Source organism: Acanthochromis polyacanthus, chromosome 18 (genome assembly GCF_021347895.1).
Source record: "Acanthochromis polyacanthus isolate Apoly-LR-REF ecotype Palm Island chromosome 18, KAUST_Apoly_ChrSc, whole genome shotgun sequence".
NCBI lineage: Eukaryota > Metazoa > Chordata > Actinopteri > Pomacentridae > Acanthochromis > Acanthochromis polyacanthus.
The window spans coordinates 21,687,547-21,712,304 of record NC_067130.1 but is presented as its reverse complement, the minus strand read 5'-3'; the positions used below and the strand labels follow the sequence as shown (position 1 = coordinate 21,712,304).

General features: G+C 39.8%; 1 protein-coding gene across 1 annotated transcript in view; it reads left to right on the top strand.

Moving 5' to 3' along the window:
• Positions 1–22,487, top strand: part of ttc28 (tetratricopeptide repeat domain 28) — a 244,762-nt gene extending 222,275 nt beyond the window's left edge. The window contains 15 exon segments of the mRNA XM_051938750.1: positions 3,353–3,493; positions 4,050–4,194; positions 4,307–4,486; positions 5,692–6,260; positions 6,333–6,580; positions 8,688–8,812; positions 11,759–11,836; positions 11,917–12,076; positions 12,993–13,069; positions 15,148–15,171; positions 15,672–15,801; positions 18,222–18,329; positions 18,408–19,047; positions 20,663–21,368; positions 21,371–22,487. Of these exon segments, the coding sequence (XP_051794710.1) occupies positions 3,353–3,493; positions 4,050–4,194; positions 4,307–4,486; positions 5,692–6,260; positions 6,333–6,580; positions 8,688–8,812; positions 11,759–11,836; positions 11,917–12,076; positions 12,993–13,069; positions 15,148–15,171; positions 15,672–15,801; positions 18,222–18,329; positions 18,408–19,047; positions 20,663–21,368; positions 21,371–21,760 (3,721 nt within the window). The 3' untranslated portion in view covers positions 21,761–22,487.
• Positions 22,488–24,758: the final 2,271 nt, after the last annotated feature.

Sequence of the window (24,758 nt, the reverse complement as noted above, 5' to 3'; positions counted from 1 at the left end):
GACGTAACAATTTTCCGTTGTTTTGTACTGGCAACTTTAATTAGAAAGGCTACCGTGCCTTTTGTGCAGACTTTTAATGGTATCCAGAGGATTTTACTGACTATCATTATCCTGTAACTTTTCCAACAGCATCAATATGAGGTTGCCATTTAAGGCTTCAAGTGAAATGTCTTGACTTGATTGATTTCCATGAAGTTTGGTACAGACAACATGGCAACAGCTCGGGCTGAAAAATGAAGACAAAAACTGCCGCTCCTTTAAAGCCCTCTTGAGTTTGGCTCCAAAAGCAAGCCAGTCCTCTCCATTGACCCCATGATAAAATGTATAACCTTACATTTCAAATTAATATGTTTACAGCCTCTTGTATGAAAAAAACTTAATATTGAAAAAATCTGATCGCTTCTGCTCGTTCCCAGTCAGTAGTCTGGCTGCAGCAGAAGAAGTAGAAGTAGAAGTAACAAATGCATTAGTTAGTTTTTCAGGACACTCTGAGACAGGATGTTCCTTATTTTACAATAGTGCTGATGAAAGCAGGTTATCCTCAAAACTTCCATTCATCCATTATCTATACACCACTTAATCCTTATTAGGGTCATGGAGGTCTGGAGTCTATCCCAGCTGGCTTAGGGTGAAGGCAGGAGACACCCTGGACAAGTCACCAGCCTATCACAGGGCTACATATACAGACAAACAATCACACTTGCATTCACACCTACAGACAATTTAGAGTTGTCAATTAACCTCAGCATCTTTTTGGACTGTGGGAGGAAGCCCAAAGAAAACCCACGCATACATTGGGAGAACATGGAAACTCCATGCAGAAAGACCCCGGGAAAGCCAGGACATGAACTGGGGATCATCTTGCTGCATGGCGAAAGTCCTATCAACCACCATGCAGCCTCGAAACTTGTTTTATGTAATAGGTAATTGGCATGACCTGATCAAAAATAACTCTAAGGTTCCTTATACTGTATTTCCTGACCGTCATCATACCCACAACTTCCAGGCCTTGCTTGGCAGAAGTCATGGATCTGTAAATCACTACCATGTGTCATGTCAGCAAATGTTCCCCCACACAAACTCAGTCTCAACTTTCTGTAAAGCCACACATTGGGTTTAGTGTTGCCAGCAGCATTCACTGCATCTGTCATGAGTCTGTGTGTTAGAGTTGTGGTGAGTCTAGAGCCTCCCTCCATTTGTGTGTGATGACTGTGAATCCTGATCATCCACAGCATGAGAAGTATTTGCACATATGTCATAATAAAATGTTTTCCAACCAACCAGTGGAGTTTTACTGCCTTCCAGCATGTATCCAGGCACTAAAAACTGCTATTCTAACACAGATTAAATCTCCCTGAGCGTGTAAAATGCACAGCCAGAGGATTCCATAAAAAGTAATGGTGTTTGCTAATGGCAAGCCATCAGTCCAGCACACAAGCTCCTGTGAAAAAACACTCCCTTTTCTCTTTTTTGTTTTAAAAAAAGGACTCTTGACCTGCCAGAGCTGAACTGCCAAAAGACTACCAAGAATACTTTTTTTAACATTTGCTTGCTTTCTGCATCCTCAAATTCCAAATGATTCCTCAAAGCACCACTTACATTTAAAGTAAGCTCATGTTATTTTTATAAAAAGTAATATTTGCACATACCTCTCCAAAATACAAACTTGAACATATATGCAATAAGATGTGCTCAGGGTTTTTGAAGTTACTAATTGTGGCTAATGTTAGTAAACCCTAGACTGTCACATTGCTGTTCAGCAAACATTACAGACCAAAAATCTGATCAGTCATGGCCACAGAGGTGACAGATCAGCAAGAAGTTCCAGAGTCGAAGTTGATAAGCACAAATGATCCAAACTGAGTTTCTGGGGGACAGTGACTTCTCATCCATCCATCCATCCATCCATCCATCCATCCATCCATCCATCCATCCATCCATTATCTATATACCACTTAATCCTCATTAGGGTCATGGGGGGGGAGTCTATCCCAGCTGACTTAGGGTGAAGGCAGGGGACACTCTGGATAGATCACCAGTATGTCACAGGGCAAACAATCACACTCATATTCACACCTACGGACAATTTAGAATCACCAATTAACGTGAGCATGTTTTTGGACTGGGCTGCACAGTGACCTAGTGGTTAGCACTTTCGCCTTGCAGCAAGAAGATCCCTGGTTCAAATCCCGGCCTGGGCCTGGGATCTTTCTGCATGGAGTTTGCATGTTCTCCCTGTGCATGCGTGGGTTTTCTCCGGGTACTCCAGCTTCCTCCCACAGTCCAAAAATATGCTGAGGTTAGTTGGTTACTCTAAATTGCCCGTAGATGTGAATGTAAGTGTGATTAGCTGTATATGTAGCCCTGCAACAGACTGGCGACCTGTCCAGGGTGTCCCCGGCCTTCGCCCGAGTCAGCTGGGATAGACTCCAACACCCTCCGCGACCCTAGTGAGGATAAAGTGGTGTATAGAGAATTGATGGATGGATGTTTTTGGACTGTGGGAAGAAGCCGGAGTACCTGGAGAAAGCTTACACTGCACATAGAGAACATGCAAACTCCACAGAGAAAGATGTGAACCAGGGATCTTCTAGCTGTGAGGTGACAGTGCTAACCCCCGAGTCATTGTGCAGCTCGCAATGTTGTGACTCAATCTGCCCGCCAAAGGCCAGTGATGATCAGGCTGCTTTATCAAACATGTAGTCAAAAATCAATTCTGGATCAAAAGTTGGAGCAACCAAAACATTCTCAATAAAGAGTCTTCAAGCAGTCTTCAGAGTCTGATGTTAATAGTGTTTATTCAATACAGGACTGTAAGAATAAACATGAGTAAAATATTGAGATTTTAACTGACCAAGAATTGTTTCTTAATGTGTGATTTTTTTCCCCACTGAATAAATGCACTTGAATTTTCCTGTTTTTTTTTTCATTGTGATCCTATATTATTCAGAAAAAAAAAATATTAGAAGCTAAAGAACACATCTTAACCAGGGGTGCCAATAATTATGGAGGGCGCTGTAAATTTGGTTGACACGTTAGGTTTTCCAGTCTTATCATTGTTTGTACAAAAATCTGATTTACACATCCTATTCGCCTACTCTTCAATATTTGTTCAATCTTAAAATGCCACAACAGCAACTTCTCATAAAAAACTAAAGGGGTAAATGTAGGGGTAATGTAGGCTTTTGAATACTAAACTTTAATTGTGGATGTCACGACGAAGAAAAAATGACCAACAATGTTACTATGTATTTTTGTTGTGAAATGTGTTGAATGAAATGCTTCTTTGAATACAGATTTAAGTGTTGCCACTAAATAATGTCCTCTGTCCGTGTTGCCATTTGCTTTGCAGAGTTTGCTCCAGCAGTGAGACGGAGAGTGAAGCAGGAGATTTATTGGAGCAACAGTTTGAGGAGCTGAATAACAAAATCACCTCTGCCACAGACCCCACAGGCTATCTCCGCATGGTGTCCAGAAACAACCTCTTTAACAGGTCTGATTTTTTATCAATTATTGAAATATCTCAAAAAAATCTTCTTTCTGCTGCCATGAACATTTATCGTCTCCGTAGGATGAATACCCCTAACTTCTGGGCTGTTATGACTTTAGCAACGCCAGCTGCCCATAGTTTTCACTTTGCCTTTGAAGCCAGTACAAATTTTATTGTTTGACTGCCTAAAATAGGACCTGTATATTTTTCACTATAAAAATTTATATATATATATAATTTGTAATCCTGTAATTTTCCGAGTCAAAGTTCGGCAAAATTGGACTTACAGTAACCCGTGTGACTTGGGACAGTGTGTGTTACAGCTGCTTTTAAAAAAGTAAGTAAGAAATTAAAGAAATTAAATGCTATTTTTGGGAGTGCAATGACTTCCTGAGTGCTGTGACCAAATATGTCTATGCTTATTGAGAAAATCTGAAAGAAAGAAAGTGGAGGGGACTTGTGACGCAGGTGTGTTCATGGAGTTTATGGAGTTCATTGATTTCAAACAGGGTAAACGTGTGTATTTTCTGACCTATGTGTGTATTTACACCTCAAACAGAAGCTGTCAGAGCATGACAAGCCTGTACAGCACCACAGTATCTCCAGTAAAGGACAGTTTATTATCTCCTCCTTGCCGTCCAAGTAACATCAGCAAACCTCCTCTGCGTGCCCTCTATGACTTACTCATCGCTCCAATGGAAGGGGTATGTATGTGTGTGTCCTGGGAAAGAACTAGTTTTTCACAATCAGCTGCAGATTTACATTTTTTTTTATGCTTTTTACTTTCCTAAATGTTTGTATCATTTCTCTCTCCAGGGCCTGATGCACAGTAGTGGTCCTGTAGGCCGACACAGACAGCTAGTATTAGTTCTGGAAGGAGAACTGTACCTGATTCCATTTGCCTTGCTGAAAGGCAGCTCCTCTAATGAGTACCTGTATGAGAGGTTCACTCTCATCTCTGTTCCTTCGTTAGCCAGCCTGGGAGCCACAATCAAGGTAGGCAGCTCATATTTTAATGATGTATTTGTCATGAACACTGTGTTGGGAAACATCAAACAGAATTTTGATGGAGTTAACTCATCTTTTCTTGTTGACTTCATGTAAATGCAGAAGTTTTTTTTTAATTTCAAGGCAGTATCTAAACTATCTGGATTTTACTTACAGATCATTTTAAAACTTATGAACAGTGTCTGATAGATTAATTATTCAGCAGATCAGAGTTCAATCACCTCTTTAACCTCATAAACTCCAAAACCTGCCAGTGAGTTCAAAAGACATCATATGTTTCAAAAAAATTGCTAAAATGACACCATTTATGAGCGCAGGAAACTGTCAAAACCAAAAGAATTGTCAGGGTTCTAAAATTTGTATTTTAACCATTTTTTTATATATGATAGATTGAGGGGTCTGCACAATGGCTTGGTGGTTAACACTTTTACCTCGCAGCTAGAAAATCCTCGATTCCCAAGATCTTTCTGCATGGAGTTTGCATGTTCTCCCTGTGCATGAGTGGGTTATCTCCAGGTACTACAGCTTCCTCCCACAGTCCAAAAACATGCTGAGGTTAACTGGTAGCTCTAAATTGTCCGTAGGTGTGAATGTGAGTGTGATTGTTTGTCTCTATATGTAACTCTGTGATAGACTGGTGACCTGTCCAGAGTGTCCCCTGCCTTCACCCTAAGTCAGCTGGAATAGGTTCCAGACCCCCATGACCCTAGTGAGGATTAAGCAGTGTATAGAAAATGGGAGGAGGGATGGATGGATGATTGATTGAAAACTGGCAAATAATTTGCAACTGCTATTTTACAGATTTTTCTGTTTTGGTAAATTTCAGACAATACCTGATAAAATTATTTTTAAAAAGTATTCATTTATATGTTGCGAGTAAAAAACACACATACACACACTGGCCAAAGCTGTAAAACTTCAAAACTTGGTATTTTTACAAGTAGTCATTTGTTATTTTACAATATGACTGTAAAATGACTGTGCATTACTGTATTTAAGTCCACTGCAATACCATTATTTTTGCTGATACTTACCATTACTTTCAGCGATTAGACAAATTTTGATCGTTGCAGTATTCCACTGTTTTTCCACATATTTTTTCTGACACCCATTTTATAAGTTGATTTTTTTTTTTTGTTACAATGTGTACCAGTGTTATGAGGGTGTTTTTGGTTCTGTCTTTCAACCCACAGCCTCATCCTCGCCGCAGTGGCCCTTCGTTCTGCCCAGATGGAGGCTCAGTGGCTGCTGTGGTTGGGGCCCCTCGCCTGCCCCCCAGCGTCATGGACCGCTGGCTGTGGGGGCCCCTACCATCAGCCCAGGATGAAGCTCTTTGGCTGGGAGAGCAGCTGGGATGTCACCCCCTAACTGGAGCGAAAGCTACAAAAGAGCGAGTTTTAGCAGCTCTGACTCAGGCAGAGTGTGTTCACTTTGCAACTCATATATCATGGAAGCTCGCTGCTCTGGTCCTCGCTCCTGGCCAGGAGCATGGCGGAGGGGAGCTGACAGGCGGCCGACCCAAAGAGAAATCACCGTGCGGAGCGCCGGATGAAGCTATGGATCGGGATGGGAAGGTTAAGGGATTGTTTTCGAAAAGTCACAGCAGCCCAGAAAGACTCCGAACAGCAGATGAACGGAGTGATGATGGGGAAAGTGTGTGTGACGTGGAGAGTGTGTGTGACAGTCCAGCACTTCACGACTTTCTCCTCACTGCTGCTGATATACTGGACCTCTGTCTGGCCGTCAAACTGGTGGTTCTCAGGTGCATCTTCACACTCAACAAGCATGTTGGGTCTGATGGATCTTTGTGACCTCTGAGTCTTTGTGTCCCCAGGTTGTACCCGGAGTCCAACAACAGGGTGACTGCTGATGGGGTGGTGGGACTGACTCGAGCCTTCCTGGCTGCAGGGGTGCAGTGTGTGTGCATCTCTCTGTGGCCTGTACCAATAGCTGCCTCCAAACTGTTCACACACACCTTCTACACAGCGCTGCTCAATGGGACCAAAGCCAGTGCAGCTCTGACCGAGGCCATGAAGACGCTGCAGAGCAGCAAGCACTTCTCTCACCCTTCTAACTGGGCGGGTGAGCAAACTGCACTGGACCTAAACACTGAGACTTATTCTGACTAAAAAGGACCACACACTCACTGTCAAATACAATGGGTAACTGTTTTTAGTAAAAAAAAAAAAACACTGTACACTACCTGTCAACAAACATGAGACAAACACTAGTGTGACTCACTGGCCTCACAAGCCTGCCACTGTCAACAGTCAAACTATCTATATGCTACCGTTTTCAAAATCCCCTTCACTACAGGAAACTACCGCTGGGTAGCAATATGTTCAGGTTTTGCCAGGGATTTGGGTCATGCAACTGGTCCTTAAACGACTCATCTGTGACACATGTAACCAAATCTAGGCTTAAAATTTGAATACTTCATCAAAACCTTTTTATCCTACATGTCTCATGTAAAAACCTACCAAAAATAAACCACTGACTGTCAGTAGCTACTGTCAAAAATTAAAAGTTTTGCACTTCTTGGTGCAACCATGAAGCCATTATTGCCTCCACCATGACCAACACTTGGATGAAAAACGCTTTCCATTGACTTTTTAGCTGTAATGTGTGTTGAGAAAGAGCAGAAATAAGACAAGTATGCAAGAAAAAAATAGTAAAAATAATAATAATATTAAATACTACTAATAAGGGCCAGTTCTGTGTTGGACTGTTCCCTGGACTCCATAGAGGAGGTGGGAGAGAGGAGGATGTTGGCAAAGCTCACATCCATCAGGGACAACCCCTCTCACCCACTGTATGACACTGTGAAGTCTCAAAGTAGCAATTTCAGCTATAGACTGAGACACCTAACCTACAAGACGGAACGCTATCGCAAGTCATTCATTCCATCTGCTATAAGACTTTATAACATCAGCATCACTGGCTGATGTTTACACAAAACTGGACTCTGTCACACAATCCCTTACCACATAATCTGCACAGTTCTCTCGTACTTCACATCATTCCATAAGCCACCTTTCCCATCCTACACTCCTGGACATATTGTGATTGTTATTATGATTAACATTATATTGTTGTTTATTGTTCCTATTGTTGTATGATGTATGCTGTTGTAACATGGGAATTTTCCCCAGACACGGGGAGTAATAAAGGATTATCTTATCTTATCTAAAATATAAAAATGAAAATATACACACACCCCCAAATGTATGCTATGGATCAAAAGTTTGGGATCACCCAGGTAATTTCATGTTTTACATGAAAACTCATACCTTTATTCATGTGCTTTCAGCAATTAACCTTTCAACACCATTAGCTAACACAATGTAGCATTAGAAGACAGGAATGATGGTTGCTAGAAACAAGCGTCTGTACCCCTGTGTAGATATTCCATTAGAAATCAGCCGTTTCCAGCTGGAATAGTCATTTACCGCATTAACAATGTCTAGGCTGTATTTCCGATTAATTTAATGTTATCTTCATTGAAAAAAATGTTTTTCTTTCAAAAATAAGGACATTTCTCCTCTGACCCAGTGGGGTATAGACACAGGATGGGGATGTCCTGTGGCACTGGGATGGTGACAGTGAATTCTGTGGGTTACAGGGTGGGACCTGCCTAGATCAGGCTTATCCTGGTACATCCCACAGATTCTACATTAGATTTGGATCTGGGGAGTGTGGAACCCGGGTGAACCCCTTAGCTCTGCCATGTTCCCTGGGCCACTCCTGAGCAGTTTTTGTGACATGCCGGGGTGCATTGTCCTGCCGAGGGTGACAACTGGCAACAAGGACTGCTGCCATAAGAGGTGGGCGGTTGGGGGGTTGCTCGACCTGCAATGTTTAGGTGGGTGGTACATGTCAAACATCCTCATGAATGTCAAGAATCAAGGTTTCCCAGCAGAGCATTCCATTATAACAAGATGATGATGATGATGATGATGAAGGTTATTCACTTCACCTGTCAGTGGTCATAATGTTGTCGCTGATCAAAACTCAACATATTAAGCAGTGGTGGTCAGAATTTGTCTCATCAATGTTGGTTAGTGTTGTTGTCCCAGTTTGTTACGGATGCCCCCAAGTGGTCAAATGAGTTATTGCAGCTTTTAAAAATCCTTGCACTGTCTGAACGAAGGAAAGTGATTTTAATTTCCTGCTATGTGTTTCCCTTCAGGTTACATGCTGATCGGGAATGATGTGAAGCTGAACAGTCCCATGTCTCTGGTTGGACAAGCGCTGGCAGAGATCCTGCAGTACCCAGAGAGGGCCAGGGACGCCCTGAGAGTGCTGCTGCACCTGGTGAGACAGCAAACACTTCCAGTGTGCACCAGTTATATTCAGTTTAACACAACAGAGGCCTGATTTGCCACCAGTATCACTGCAAAACCTGCTATGAACATGACCTTTTAATATCCCTTTAATCCTCAGTCACTGCTACAAGCTTAAATGTGAACATCTCTTCATTTTTGTTGTGTTCTGTGTTTGTAAATTTAATGTCTTTGAGTTTTGGGCTGCTGATTAGACAAACTTGGATATCTCACTTTGGGTTCGGAAAAATTATTTTCACAATTTTCAGACATTTTATAGATCAAATCACTGAATAGTGGAAAATATCTTCAGTTTCAATCCCACTTCTATGGTAAGATGATGACCCACAATGGCTGTGAAATGCTTTTTATCAGCAGTTTCTCTCATTTCGGCTTTTATGATGGTTTTGGTGCATTACTTCGCCACCATCTGCTGAAAATGATTTAAATATACTAAATGTTAGGGAGACAGATTAGAGAAAACACTAAGCTCAGCTCTCACAAAGATCAATGCAAATCTGGTGGCGTGTCTGTTCAGACCTCCATCAAAACATATGGCTGAGTGGTTCAGTTATGAAGTGAAGAAGCATCTCAGATTTATGCTGCTCTCCTCGCACAACTGAAAACTGTTAACGGCTTATTTCATAAACTTCTTGTTTACTTGCAGTCTAATTTCTTAACAGTTAAACTTGGCCTGTAAGGAGGAACCTCAGTTCTGTTTTTGTTTAGCCCATGTGACAATGGTATGTTGATTAACTAGATTACTTCACATCCACATCACCACCTCACCTACTGCAATTTACTTTGTCAGTGCCTTGAAAGTGTGGAATAGAAATAGCATGGCCATTTTAGAGAAAACATTTTGCTACAGGCACAACCATATTATGTCAAATACAAAAAAATCTGCACTTGTTGGTGCAAACATGAAGCTATTAAAACTCAAGTTTAAGTTCAAGTTTGCTTTATTGTCTCCTGTGGGAGAATCTTGTCTTAGACAAAGGCAAAAGCAAGCTGCACTACAACACATGCAACTAAAAACACATGAAATGCTTGCACAAATTTTGTCTGCACAAACAGGTCTTGTGGCATGAATGGAGCAGGGGTAGAGCCCCAAAGCAGCAGGTGATCCTGTATCTAAGTATGGATTCTATGATCATACAGTAAACTAGAAAGGCACTCAGAGAGTGCAGTATCTGCCAAGGCTGTTCATTCCCCCATATGGCATTGTCAGAAAGGCAGCATTTTTTTAAATGCAGCATTTGTTTATTTATTAGTTATTGATAATCAGAATCAGCCATTAAATATAGATGTACCCACAAACAAAAGGACCTTGAGCACAGGTGTGTGTTATGCATGTGTACTTTATGTACGAATACTGAATTGTATAAATTTGTTGCAGGCGTCAGGAATTGATGGGACTTGGAAACACCCCCACAATTTAATCAATTGTTCCTTGTATCATTTTTAAGTCCCGATAAGTCCACAATGGTAGACTTGTAGTAGGACTACAATCATGTGATCGTCAGCAGGTAGCTGACGTAGTGTTCACTTGTAGTCACAGTTACAGTGACGGTGTGCCGCTATCTTACAATGATACAGAAATCTTCAACAAATCCGTGGTTCCAGACTATAAGCCACCTTACTGCCAAAATCTGATCAGGTGGTCCTTTTCATTCCATTTCTGACTTTCCCTGAAAATTTCATTCAAATCTGCTAGTCTGTTTTTAAGTAACGTTGCAAATGGACAGACGGACAGACGTACACCAATCGTCACATAACTCCGTCATGTTCCTTGGTGGAGTAAAAATCAACACGATTTCGCCACAGAAAACAAAAAGCGTGAGTCGTCTGAGAAAGTGGAGGCGCTGATGTATTCTGTCACAAACACTAGCCACCTGCATGTGCCAGCTGAGGTCACTATCAATGTGCACACCTTGGTATTTAAAAAAGGTGACCTGTTTCATGTTGTTACCGTGTACGGCCACCAGAATATGGTCACCCATAGGAGTCTAAATCAGCTGTGACCAACAGTCACATGACAAAATTTTAGGGACTTTTCAACTGAACTTAAGAGTTAGTTATACAGCCTGCACTTAGAAGAAGTAGACACATAGGTATAGAACCAAATTAAAATGTAAAAATGTAAGTAGATGAATATCTATAGTATTTAGATAAATCATTTTTTCCAATGTCAGTAATACCTCTGAGTTCTCTCTCCTTCTACTCATTGTTGTCATGTTTCCATAGAGGTGCAGGACTTCATATTGCAGTAAAAAAGGAACCCACCGAGTGACTAAAAGTGTAGCAGGAACAAAAAGTGCAGAGAAACTACTTGTAGTTCAATAGGTTAAGAAGAAAAAATTTGAAAACTACAAAAAAGCAGTCCCACTGGTGGCATAAATAATACAGCTGCGTTACAGGTCTGTTCTCAGAGGGGGAGCCTGTACTCTGTAGTGCAGATTGTGGTATTCTGGCCTTGTTACTGACTCATTATTGTCCTGTAGAATGGCAGCTCTGATTCAAATGATTTGAGGCTGAGCTCATTCCTTTTAAAATATGGTATAATGACATATCTATCATCCTTTTATGTACTGGATTCTCAATAATTTAAGAAAAAAAAAGTTCAGTTAATGTGTAAGAACTGGTTGTTGTTCTTTTTCTTTTTTTTCTTTTTTTTTTTGTCCAGTTGTTGTTCTGTGGTGTTGAGGAAGCTTGGCGTCTTGTACTTGGTTATTGTTCCTGGGTTGGTTGATGAGGGTTTGCATGAGATGTGACAATCAACATATTTAATGGTTGTTTGTCCTGAATTTGTAATAGCAGCGGTGTATTCAGATCTGTTGGAGGAGGATGAGGCTTTTTGATTAGAATCATAAATTTATGGCAAATGAATAGAAAAACATGATGAATCAACTTGAGCTGTGCCTTTTTGTTTCCACAGGTTGAGAAATCTCTGCAGCGCATTCAGAGTGGCCAGTGTAACCCGATGTACACATCGCAGCAGAGCGTAGAGAACAAGGTCTGTGTGCTGATGTCTTTAAATGTCAGCATCTTTGTTTTCTCCACTCATGTCCACATGTCCTCTCTTCTATGGGTCAGGTCGGCGGGGTGCCTGGGTGGCAGGCCCTCCTGTCTGCTGTGGGTTTCCGGTTGGACTTCTCCGGTAGCGGTGCTGGACTCCCTGCGGCAGTTTTCTTCCCCACATCAGACCCTGGGGATCGGCTACAACAGTGCAGCACCACCCTGCAGTCACTGCTCGGTAACAAAGCTACTCCATTATTTAAAACATTGCTCATGTCAGTCATACTAATAAAATAACCTGTTGGTCCTGAGCTTCACACATCTGCTGTGGAATTAGATTTAAAGCGTGTATATTACATCAGCTAGAGAATGATTATGTTTTTATTTCCACTTGTAGACACTTCTGTATTCAATTTTTTAAAACAATTTTAACTGTATTTTTTTTAGTAATTTACTGTTACTTAGTTTGCAGATTCTCCATGTTTTAATACAAAGAAAAGTCAAACTGTAAAACAAATAGGCCAAAACGTAAATAATGTCCACATCAAAAATCTGTATCTTTATAAACAGTCATTTGTTCTTTTACAACAGCAAAATTACACAATTTTGACAATCAGCAAAAAAAAAAACATTATTTTACAGATATTAGCTTTTGCTTGAATGGAAACGTACATTAAGAATTGAAAAACTATAATATATTGCTCCTCTTTTACAGGTTTTCCCTGTTTTGTTTAATTACCAATGAAGTGTAATCACAGAAAGAAGTATAAATTTACACATTAACCCTACAAAAAACAGGCCATAATTGGACATAATGTCCACATTCAACAACTGTGCATTTTTTATTTTGCTCTTTTAAAATGTGTGGCCATAAAATGATTACGTCTGTATTCAAATCAGCCAAAAAAAAAAAAAAAGGTACTTACCATTATTTACAGGTTTGCAACCTATTTTTTCTACGAATTTTTTCTGGCATCCTTGCCATCAGATTTTTTGCATTTTCTTTACATTTTTTTTACAGTGTAGATCTCTTGTTAAAATCAAGCTCTTCAAAGGATCAGCTGTAAAAAGTGAAACCTGACCACATTGACTGTTCACAGTTGAGATACTAAGCTTCTTTGTCAAAGTCTAAGTGTGCTCCTGTGCTCCTCCAGGTCTGACTCCTCCGGCGCTGCAGGCTCTCTGCAAACTGGTCACAGCGTCTGAGGCCGGAGAGCAGCTCATTCATAAGGTACTGCCATGTTGTAAAGTATAAATGTTCATGACAGTGGTGGAGGAAGTACTCAAATACTGTTCTGAAGTAAAAGTACTTGACTACGTAAAAAATTTAATTATCAACGAAGTACACTTTTTTAAAAGGATCAAAAGTTTTCAGAAATTCTGCTCTGGCTGGTATCGTATATTAATATATTTGTCATTATTGGATTAATGCACTACCTTTCAAAACTTTAGGGTCACCCAGACAATTTCATGTTTTCCATGAAAACTCACACTTCTTTTCACGTGCTAACATAACTGCACAAGGGCTTTCTAATTATCAATTAGCCTTTCAACACCATTAGCTAACACAATGTAGCATTAGAACACAGGAGTGATGGTTGCTGGAAATGTTCCTTTGTACCTCTATGGAGATATTCCATTAAAAATCAGCTGTTTCCAGCTAGAATAGTCATTACCACATTAACAATGACTGTATTTCTGATTAATTTAATGTTATCTTCATTGAAAAAAAACAGATTTTCTTTCAAAAACAAGGACATTTCTATGTGATGCCAAACTTTTGAATGGTAGTGTATATAAGAAACATCTTAATGTCATAACTGTTTGAAGTGGAACTAGTCTGAGCTACATTATATACAGTTAAGGCAAATTCATCATTTCTGCACTTCAGTACCCAGACCACTACTGATCCTAAACACAGACAGCAAACTTGTACATGACTTTATTGTCCCCCGCCGCGCGAACGCGCGAAGAGGGGGACCCTAGTATTCGCCTCCGTCCGTACGTACGTCCCGCATCCTTGTCTGCGCGATATCTCATGAAGGAATTGTCGGATCTTCGTCAAACTTGATGTCAACATGTATTAGGATGATCCCCCGACACCAGTCAATTTGGGTGACCTTCACATAATTTTCAAGGTCACACCGAGCGTTTGTTGACTTTGACTTTCAAATTCTTGTCTGCGGCGGGGGACATAGACACGTTAGTGGCAAACACTTGTTCTTAGTACAATATATAGTATAGAACAGAGGTGCTGATATAATGATTCCACATTTTCACACAATCACACATCATGATAACTGTCAAATGATTCTGAATTGTATTACCTCTCAATAAATGTGTAATTTCTAACCTGAACGGTAGAGTATTTCCTCTAATGAACAATAAAAGCCACTTTACAAAATTACTATTTCAAATACATACCCTGGAAACTCATTGCAACAAAAATGAATAAACCTGCAATTACTGAAACTAAATTGAGTACGTGGAGGGTCTCTTCTCAGACCTGCAAGGTTCAATACTTAGTCCAATACTCTAAAACATTTACATCAACAATATAACTCATGCTGTAAACAATTTGTACATCCACCTGTATGCCGGTGACACCATTGTCTGTAAATCTAGTTCCTCCCTCCACACCCCTGTCTGCACTATTAGTTTTAATAACATACAACATGCTTTTTCCGATTTTCTTCTGTCGCAAAACATAAGCAAAACTAAATGCGTGGTCTTCAACAGAAACCTCCGACAAATCGAATATCCAATCAAACTTCTCTCTTACCTGGTTAAAAAAAGGTTAAATAAATAAATAAATAAATAAGTAATGTGATTACTGTAAGGTGCTAAATGATCTATCAGAGCAGTGTACTCACTTCTGTTCATTACTGTAAGTATGCTCTGGTGCAGTGTTTGAGCAAATATACTTTGTTTCTTTCCATCACTGACTTGTGCCAACATATTGCATGTGGTGTTGTTGCTTTTTTTTTCCTGGTGTGCATCTGTTCTCCACCTTTTTCTTGCTCCTAACGAGCTGTCAGTCAGATCCACCATGCAGCAGGTAGAGGAGCATTATTCAGAGGACACCACTCTTCATCCCTCATATGCAGCTACATGTATATTAGTGACAGGCAGCTAGTTGCATCACGTGTTTGCTTGCCGTAGCTCTCCTTTCGGTATCGTCAGGCATCATCAGCATAAGCAAGTCATCTGTCATGCATGGCTGAGTGTGGAGTGACTCAAACCCAAACTTTACACAGGAGTTAACCGCTAAAGTTGTGTCTCCTCTTCTCTCATACCCACTTCACAAAGGCGGTTAAAAGCATGGTGGGAATGGTAAGTGTTTCACGATGAAACCTGCGACTTCAGACACACACAGACACATTAGGTTGCTGTATGTAGAGCTGTTATATGAAAGATCATTGTGATGTGGGCGCTGCATCAGTGTTGCTTTAAACAGAATTCCTGATTCCTGCGCTAACATTCCTGCGCAAGGGTTTTCTAATCATCAGTTAGCCTTTCAACACCATTAGCTAACACAATGTAGCATTAGAACACAGGAGTGATGGATGCTGGAAATGTTCCTCTGTACCACTGTGTGGATATTTGTTTCCAGCTAGAATAGTCATTTACCACATTAACAAAGTCTAGACTGTATTTCTGATTAAGTTAAAGTTATCTTCATTGAAAAAAAAAATGCATTTCTTTCAAAAACAAGGACATTTCCAAGTGCCCCCAAACTTTTGAACGGTACTGTAGTTAAGGGCAGCAAACCAGCCTTCTCCTTCCTTTCTTTTCCATCTATCCAGCCATTAACTCCTCTTTTCTCTCCAAAGCTTCACCAAGTGCTGGTGCAGTTGCAGTCAGGTGACAAAGAACAGGACTTTCCACTGGCTCCCATTCAAGTGTCAATAAGTGTGCAGCTCTGGAGGCTCCCAGGCTGCCATGAGTTCCTGGCTGCCCTCGGTGAGTCATCTTTTGATGATTCATGTTCATTTTTCATGCTTTGTTGTAATTTATTGATTTTCAGAGTGATGTCAGCTGTACATCCTGGTTTGCGTCCCGGCCTTCCCGGGATCTTTCTGCATGGAGTTTGCATGTTCTCCCTGTGCATGCGTGGGTTTTCTCCGGGTGCTCCGGCTTCCTCCCAAAGTCCAAAAATACGCTGAGGTTAATTGGTGATTCTAAATTGTCTGTAGGTGTGAATGTGAGTGTGATTGTTTGTCTCTATGTGTAGCCCTGTGATAGACTGGTGACCTGTCCAGGGTGTCCCCTGTCTTCACCCTAAGTCAGTTGGGATAGACTCCAGCCCCCCATGACCCTAATGAGGAATAAGCGGTGTATGGATAATGAATGGATGTCAACTGTAGGTATAAAAGTGCATGAAAGGAATATACGTAATTGTACAAAAAAAGAGAAAAGGATTGTCTTAAAACTGAATAGAGTCAGAAAAAACAAAGAGATGTTACACAGAGACAAAACTATAAGAACTTCTTTAAAGACAGGAGCATTATTAGACATCCAGCCATCTGCATTTACCTGGATATATCATTTTACATGATTTCACCTTAAGTAGCCATGTAGCCAATCTTGTAAACAGATCAGATCACTCAGAGGTAGTTTCCTTCATGATTCTAATTAGTCTTAGATGCTGACATGGGTTTCTAAAGACACCTAAATAAACAAATGTATCAGTCAGAAATATATTGCTGGCTTACGTACTGTTTAGGTATCTATAAAGCAGGTGAAAACAAGTTATCCCTTTGAAATCTATCATGAAATCAGCATGGAGGCTGGTCAGATCAAGGATTCTAAGTTATAATAATTTACCAAAAATGTGTTTCTTGGTTAATAAATCATAGTATTACATCATAGATTAATCAGACGTTATCGCCAGATTTAAAAAGAAATCAGTTTTAAACAAACTCTTCCAGCATTACTCATTTTAATGCTTTAGCCTTTTACCTTATCAGGACCCGATAGGAGATCAACAGTTCATTAAAACTTCATAAGAAAGTGGCAACATTTTAGGATCATAAATGCTTTTTGTTCTTCATATTTTGAGTATGTAAAGCTTAATATTCAAAATGCCTCATTACAGCAGCTTTTAATACATGGATAGGAGTAAATAGCACATGATCAAGAGGAGAACTCAAGTAAGGTCAACTAAAGTGAAGTTCAGTCATTCGGCCTTTATTAATAGTTCTAAGATATTGCAAAAAAAAATAAAAATTAAAAGCAAAGGGGAAAAAAGAAAGCCAAAGATAATAAAAAATAAAGAGATAAACTAAATAAGAATGGGCCCTTTGGTCTTGTCACATTTACCTTCACATCAGTGGAAACAGCACTTAACTCAGAAATGTGTTTTGTGCAGTTTGAATGCTAGAAGAAGGAATGAAAAAGAAAAGAAAAAATGAAAGTTGAATTTCTTACAAAAATAGAAAAATGAAATTAACATGTACACCATTTTTCTAAGTGCCCACAGGTGCTACCAATATTTAAATTTTATTTTATTTGTTTATTTTCATGTGTCTGCTATCTGCTCCAACACAGACGTACTAAATAAAAATACATGACTATACAAGTTAAAGATATTTTACTGTAATTACTGCTTTACACACTACTTTACTCATTAACTGTAGAAAGATTTCACCAAGCTGGATTATCTTCCAACTACTTGCTGACAACCTCCTCCTGTGTAAACTGTTTTTGAGCCATGCTGCATTCATTTTTTCCCTCTCAGTCTGTCTTGCTGCTTCCTCTCTGCTCTGTGTATTCTCCTGATTTTTTTTCCTTGTGACTGTCACTCACTGTTGAGTCACTCGTCGCTTCCCAGGTGTGTGGAGGAGTGCAACATTTTTAGCTGTTTTTATGGAATGTGGTACTGTGAACAGTTTATTGTTGGATCATTTTTGAATGAGACATAGAATGAAGTAAATTTGGGATCACAAATTTAAGCTTCGAACTGGTTCATCATTTTTCCAGATGAAACACCACGTTAGACAGGATAGTTTTCAGGACTGTTAGAGAGTCCTATTATTCTATTTGTTTTGTACAGTTTGCAGCCTTTTGGTGATTGTTTTACAAAGACAACATGACTTTCAAACCTTTGAGGATTTGGGGTTCAGAAGGTCAAATATAAACATGAACATTTCCTGTTTTATTGAAGATGTTGCCCAGTAATATAGTGAAAATATTAATTAAAAACATGGTGATATGAGTAAGTAAAGTGAGAACTTCAAATGAAAGTCTTTTTTTATTTATTATTCTATTTTTCTGTTCTTTCAATTTGCAGTTTTTATTTTTTTTCAAACATGCACTACATAATGCAGCTTTCTTGGTGTCTCACATGTGCAGCACAAATGAACTTGCTTTGTCTCTGTCAGGTTTTGATCTTTGTGAAGTCGGTCAGGAGGAGGTGGTGCTGAAGACAGGAAAACAGGCCAGCAGACGCACCATGCATTTCGCCCTTCAGTCTCTTCTTGCACTGTTTGGTGAGAGTCATTCATAACTTAACTTTAATTCAAATTGAATCTTTTTCTATATTCACACTAATGCTCTGCTTTTTTTAGACTCCACAGAGCTTCCCAAGCGTCTGAGCATGGACAGCTCCTCCTCCTTGGAGTCTCTGTCCTCTTCTCAGTCAGCCTCCCAGCCGCACTCTTTACCCCTCTCCTTTAGCTGCTACCCCCCTCAGCCCTCCTTCTTACCCCCCGTCTGCCCGGACAACCTCTCCTGCGACGCCATCTCTGTCTACAGCCTCAGCTCCCTTGCCTCCTCTCTCAGCTTCCTGTCTCGACCTGAGCCTGCCGGCAGCGACATCATCAGCCAACGTTCACACCAGCAGGAGCCGGAGAGAGCTCGAGGAGGAGGCAGTCTCTACACCTCACAGCGCCACACAGGCGGCTTGTCGAGAGGCCGATTGACCAATCAAGGAGGGGGATTGGCAGGAGAGGGAGAGGACGAGGAGTATGAGGGCTTCTCCATTATCAGCAGTGAGCCATTGGGGCGAGGAGGGAGGGAGTGTGACACTCTGCCGCTGCCCACAGGACACCGACACGGCAGGAGTGGTGCTGGGAGAGGAGCTGCTGGGAGTCATGGATATCCTCTTACTGTTTCTTCCAAGGGAAGCATCAGTACACCTACATCTCCTATCAAAGCTCCGTCACTGCCACTGACAGCTCCTGCCAGCCCCAAAATAAAGTCAGAAATGTAAGCCAGTCAGAAAGGAGTTACTACTGTTATGTACTGTTTGTAATGCATGAGCTTGAACTCTCTGAACTTTTAAATCTACCAGCAACTTTAAAACATGTTATCTTTGAAAAAATTACCAAAAATTACACCTCTTATCAGAGCCACACAAATGTAAATACAGACAGAATCTTTGAATGATTAAGTTTCAGACAGTCCTTGAACCGATCATTTGTGGCATGGTTTTGTTAGACAAAATAACCAAAAAACAAGCTTAAATTTGTGATGTTTCAAGACTGCAAAAATTGCATAAACCAAACTGGTGTAACTGAGAAGCCAAGACTGAGCTGTAGTCAACGGTCATGTGACAAAATTCGGAGTTTTTCAATGAACTGTAGGCTGTTTCCACAGAGTAAAGAGAAGACGACTGACAGACTGAGAGGAAAATAAAACGTAAACATAAGACAAAATGTAAATAGTTAATATTTATAGCCACAGACTTGACCAAGTGGAAAAATGATGCACAAGAATTACAAGTTTTCTTAATTTTTTTGTAAAATAATAAAGAAATTCAATGTTTCTGTGATTCATGGTATTATGAATAATTGTAACAGTTGTACGGCACAAAAGACATTTCAGAGTTTTCTCTGCTTCTAGCCATAGTTGTGTTTATATTACAGTGAAAAATGAACCCACAGTGAGTAAAAATATGACACCCAGAAGCTGCTCACAGTTCAAAGAGCTAAGAATCAAGCATGAATTATCGAGCCAACCTGACACTTCTCTCACTGTAGCTGTCAGTTTGGCTCGAGCTTCTTCTTTCAATTGTGCATGGCTAAAAATCAAAGACTAATCAACATACATCTGGATACACTTGAGGAAGATCTTTGCTCAATCCGACTGTGTTTACACGAGGATGATGCTGTTTACATTGAGTCTGCGGCGGAGTTATGTGGCGATCAGCTTATGTTTATCCATCTGTCTGTCTGTTAGCAACGTTACTCTAAAACAGACCAACGGATTTGGATGTCATTTTCAGGGAAGTTGAGAAATGACACAAGGACCAAGTGATTAGATTTTGGCAGTTATAGTCTGGATCCACGGATTTGTTAAGATTTGTGTATCATTGCAAGATAGCGGCCCGCCATCACTGTATCTATGAAAACAAGTGAACACTACGTCAGCTGCCTGCTGATGATCACGATTGTGATCCTACTACAAATCCATCGCTACAGACTTATCGGGACTTTTCTGCCAGAAATGATATAAGGAACAATTGATTAAATTGTGAGGGTGTTTCCAAGTCCTATCAATTCCCGCCTCAAGTTACATATTTAGGTCACATGATTCTGTATCCGTACATAACGTACACAAGCATAACTGTGCTCACTTGTCATTTTATTTGTGGGTACATATTAAATGACTTATACTTTTCTAGCTTTGAATGATGTTCTCACAAGAAACTGTGGAACATTATATCCTTTCTTTTTGTAAAGGTTGGATAAATGTATCTTTACTAAAAGAGATGAGGAACGATATTTCAGCTTCTCTCCTATTATATCAGGATGAAAAACAACAGTGACAATAGACACATATTTAATTTATATATAACTCTTTATGTTCTTTTGTTTTCCAGCTCATCTCCTCAGCGGACTGGGAAGGGAAAGGTTAGCAGCTCTGAGTCGGACCAGTCGAGCACTGAGACAGACAGCACAGTGAAATCCCAAGAGGAGAGGACGGGACCCGCGGGACAAATGGATCCCCAGGAACTGGCCCAGAAGATCCTGGAGGAAACCCAGAGCCACATGCATGCTGTGGAGAGCCTGCAGAAAGCAAACATCAGAGCAAAGACTCTGCGGGGAGCTGAAGAGAGAGAAGAGGCCAGACAGCAATCTCTGTCAACTCCCACAACCCCAACTCTGACCCCCACTGGTGGAGCTCGAGGGTTTCAGCCCTCTGAGACCAGTGCATTCAGCCGACCACCCAGCAGGGCCAGTCTGAAGGCTTGTTCCTCTCCTCTGTCTAGTCATCCGTCATCCCTCTCTGCTTCCATCTCAACACCTCCCCCTACTCGTCCTAAACCTCCTTCCCGCTCCTCCTCACTACAGAAAATCAGCTCAGGCTACAACAGCCCAGCTCATTCCTCTCCATCCCTGTCTGTGAAGGAGCAGAGTTCACCTCTCCCTGTGGCTTCTCCAGGTGTGCAGCTCAAACTGAAATATCCCAGCTTGCCTTACACCACCCACATCTCGCCTTCACACTCGACTGCCGACAGCGCCCCATCACCAGCCCTTTCCTATTCTTCCACCGGATCCATCTCAGCCTCCTCCAGCCCTGCAAACACCCCGAGCTGAACCAGATGAAACAGGAGAACAAAGGTCAGGCGATGCACAGCTTAAAAACATTCTGGGCCAACGCTAGCCAGAAACATGAGGGGCCCTGCCCAGCCAGCTTGCTCCGGGGCGGGAATAAGAAAATGAGTACAGTTCAGAAAGATGTTCTGGGTTTGCTGAATCTCTCACCTAGACATGAGTCTGTCAGGAAAAACGCAGAGGATCCTGAGAATCACAACACTGACGACAGACCAAATGGTCACCAAAAACTGGAGGGTAAACCACCTCCGCCTCCATCTGCCAGTCTTTCCACAAACTCTAAAGGAGGCATTAGACTTCCTTCTGGGAACGGCTACAAGTTTCACTCACCTGGACACTTTTTCCCATCTTCTAAATGTTGAGAGTCTGGATGTTTGCCCTGCTGACCCAGGAGCCAGTCGACCAATCCTCTGGCTCATTTTCTGTTTGTGTACCACGACTGTCCATTTTTCAGTGAAACACAATTTTAGCAACCTCTGCTGAAGTCGAGGATTAAAAAAAGTACAGTTTCATACTGATTTTACATGTTTCTGTGAAGGGATGTAAATGTTTTGAATGTGATGACTGTGCCTTCTTCTGGATAGAGCTGGAAGGACAAAATAACTGAGAGAAATGTTGAGTCTCTGGCTTTAATTAATGTTTTCATGACTGACTTGAGAGCATGTGTCTCGATGCCTCCGTGTACACTGAAAAGAAATGTCTTGACTTACAGTCAGTTGACTGAATGAACCTTTTATGTCAACCTGAACGCTCGCTATATTTGTGTAAGCCGACCTGAATTGATTTATTGTGTAATCATTATTGTTAACAATGGTTATTATTGTCATTTATTTGTTAAGTAAACTGTGTTTTCCAGGCATTATTACACATTTTATAAAGACAATTAAAAAAAGAGGAAGAAGTAAAGAAAACGTTTTGACATTTTTTATGCAGGTTTGGTTATATTTGTGAATGTCAGCATTGTACTTCTTGCTGTTGAGTGTTTCATTAACTTTATAATGTACAATTTTACAGCTCTGATAGACTACTATTCAGAATAATCTCCATTCTTAAGGAGTTGAAAAATAAAAATGTTCTTTTTTTCCTTGCCTTCCTTTAGTGACATAATTAAGCTCAAGATTCTTTACTCACTATTTTTATTTCTAAAAACCATAAAACAGCTAATCTTAAATTAGATATCAGCAGTTACAGTGTTTATTTCGTTCTTCTCAAAAACTCAAAGATAGGCCTTTTCTGATACTTGCATGTATTCCCACATGTGTTTTGGGAGAATAATATCATACTTCTTATTCTGTTACACATTTAATTAACAGCTGTTGTTAGTTTTTAGATCGCATTTTTAAGTACTTAACAATCTAAGAGCACAAACACCGAAGATTAGCTGCACTTCAATACAGTAAATCATGGCATTTTGGTTGAAATACTTACTTTTACTCAGGCCTTTTTATGGTAGGGCTTTCACTAGTTGTATATATAAGAGTGTGGCATTAAATAACTCCCCTCCCTAGCTTTAATTTTAACCCAATACTAGAGTACAGTAAATATTTACAGAAATTATATGAAAAACATTTTTTATATAGAACTGTGCTCTTTTAATCCCCTTATGTCTGCCACACTGTATTTTTGTCTTTTCTCTATAAAATATATCATTGTACACTTGACAGTTTTTATCATAATTGCACCTTTATGTTCTCTATGTAACTATGTTTGTTATTATTAGTTGTAATTGTTATAGTCACTATTTATATGCACAAAAATAAGAACATCATTTCTATGGGTTCAGGCACAATAATTTGAAAAAAAAAACTCTGAAATATGTAGATTTTACTTTCTAAAATTTGTATGTCAAGAATTCGCATAAATTGAATGAATAATTTCTCTTGAAATGGGAGGCTGACATTCAAAATAAGCACTGTCATGATAATTAGTTGTACTTTCTTAATCCTATAAACTCAGATGTAAAGCCCTTCACAATTTCAGTTTATATTTACAATTCTACATTGATAATCACTTTTATTCATGGCAAATGTAGAACTCGTATTTTATTATCAGTGTGACCTACTGTGATAGCAGATCACTTTATTGTTGTCAAACACAGCACACAGTTATTTTACTGAAGTAAAAGTGGCAATAAAGAAATACACTGTTACAAGTTAAAGTCCACCATTCAAAAGTTTAGTTATTTAAAAGTATTCAAATATTTACATCCAAAAGCCAAAAAGCAAAAGTACTCAAAATTCAGGAAAGATTGATAACAGCAATGATTTATATGTATTAATGATTCTAATTATTGATGAATATGCATATCATGCTAATGGTACACCAAATGAAGGTTTTGTTATCTTTAGTCATTTTATATCCTGCTGTGCAGTTTGAGGCTCCCTTAAATTAAGCTCTAAATTTACACATAAAATGATTGAAACATGTGCAACCACAGTATACTGTGCATATTCCACCAAAAAAACAAAAAAAAAAAAACGGCAGATACTGATACATTCGTAATAATCTAGTTAGCTTTTAGCAGTGCTACTTTTGCTGGTGTCTTATGCTTTTTTTGTGTCATTTATGTGGTATAATGGAGACAATTCTTCGGGTGCTGGAACAGAAAAAACAGACTTTTCAAATTTCAGAAAACTACAAAAATGGCGAAATTAGCATTTAACTTTAACTATTTAACTAAGTGCAGTTCCTGTAGTTTCTGTGGTGTTGCATTTTTGTAGAAAGACAAGGTACCAATAAAAAGTGCCTAACTCAACACAATGGAAAATAAGCAAGAGACAATAGAAAGGTAACACAGTAATAGCCAGCCAATAAACAAGGAGACACATTTGAATTAAGATAAATAAATCAAACTCACTTCAAAGCCAGACTAGTTTGCTGTTAAAAACATACCATTACTTTCCATTACTGTCAATATCAGTAAATCTGCCATTCATTGTGTTAGACACTTTGTGATAATTCACGGTTAGCACAGCTGATGTGACTATAGTACATGGTTAATGCAGTAAATATGCTGTTATAATGATTATAGTACATGGTTACCACAGTAAATATGCTGTTATAATGAATATAGTACATGGTTAACACAGTGAGTATGCTGGTATAAGGAGTATAGTACATTAAAGTATAGTGAAGATACTGTTTCATTGAATACACTGAACACACGTATAATAAAGTAAACGTGAATACAGTAGTGAATATGCTTATCACAGCATGTATACTGCTGTGGTGGATATACACATGGCTTTTTCAGCAAACACACTATTATGGTGAATATACAGCATGGATGATACCGTAGCCCTATTGTTACAGGGAATACACAACAAAATGAAGACAGTAAGCAGCCAGTTACAGTGATTT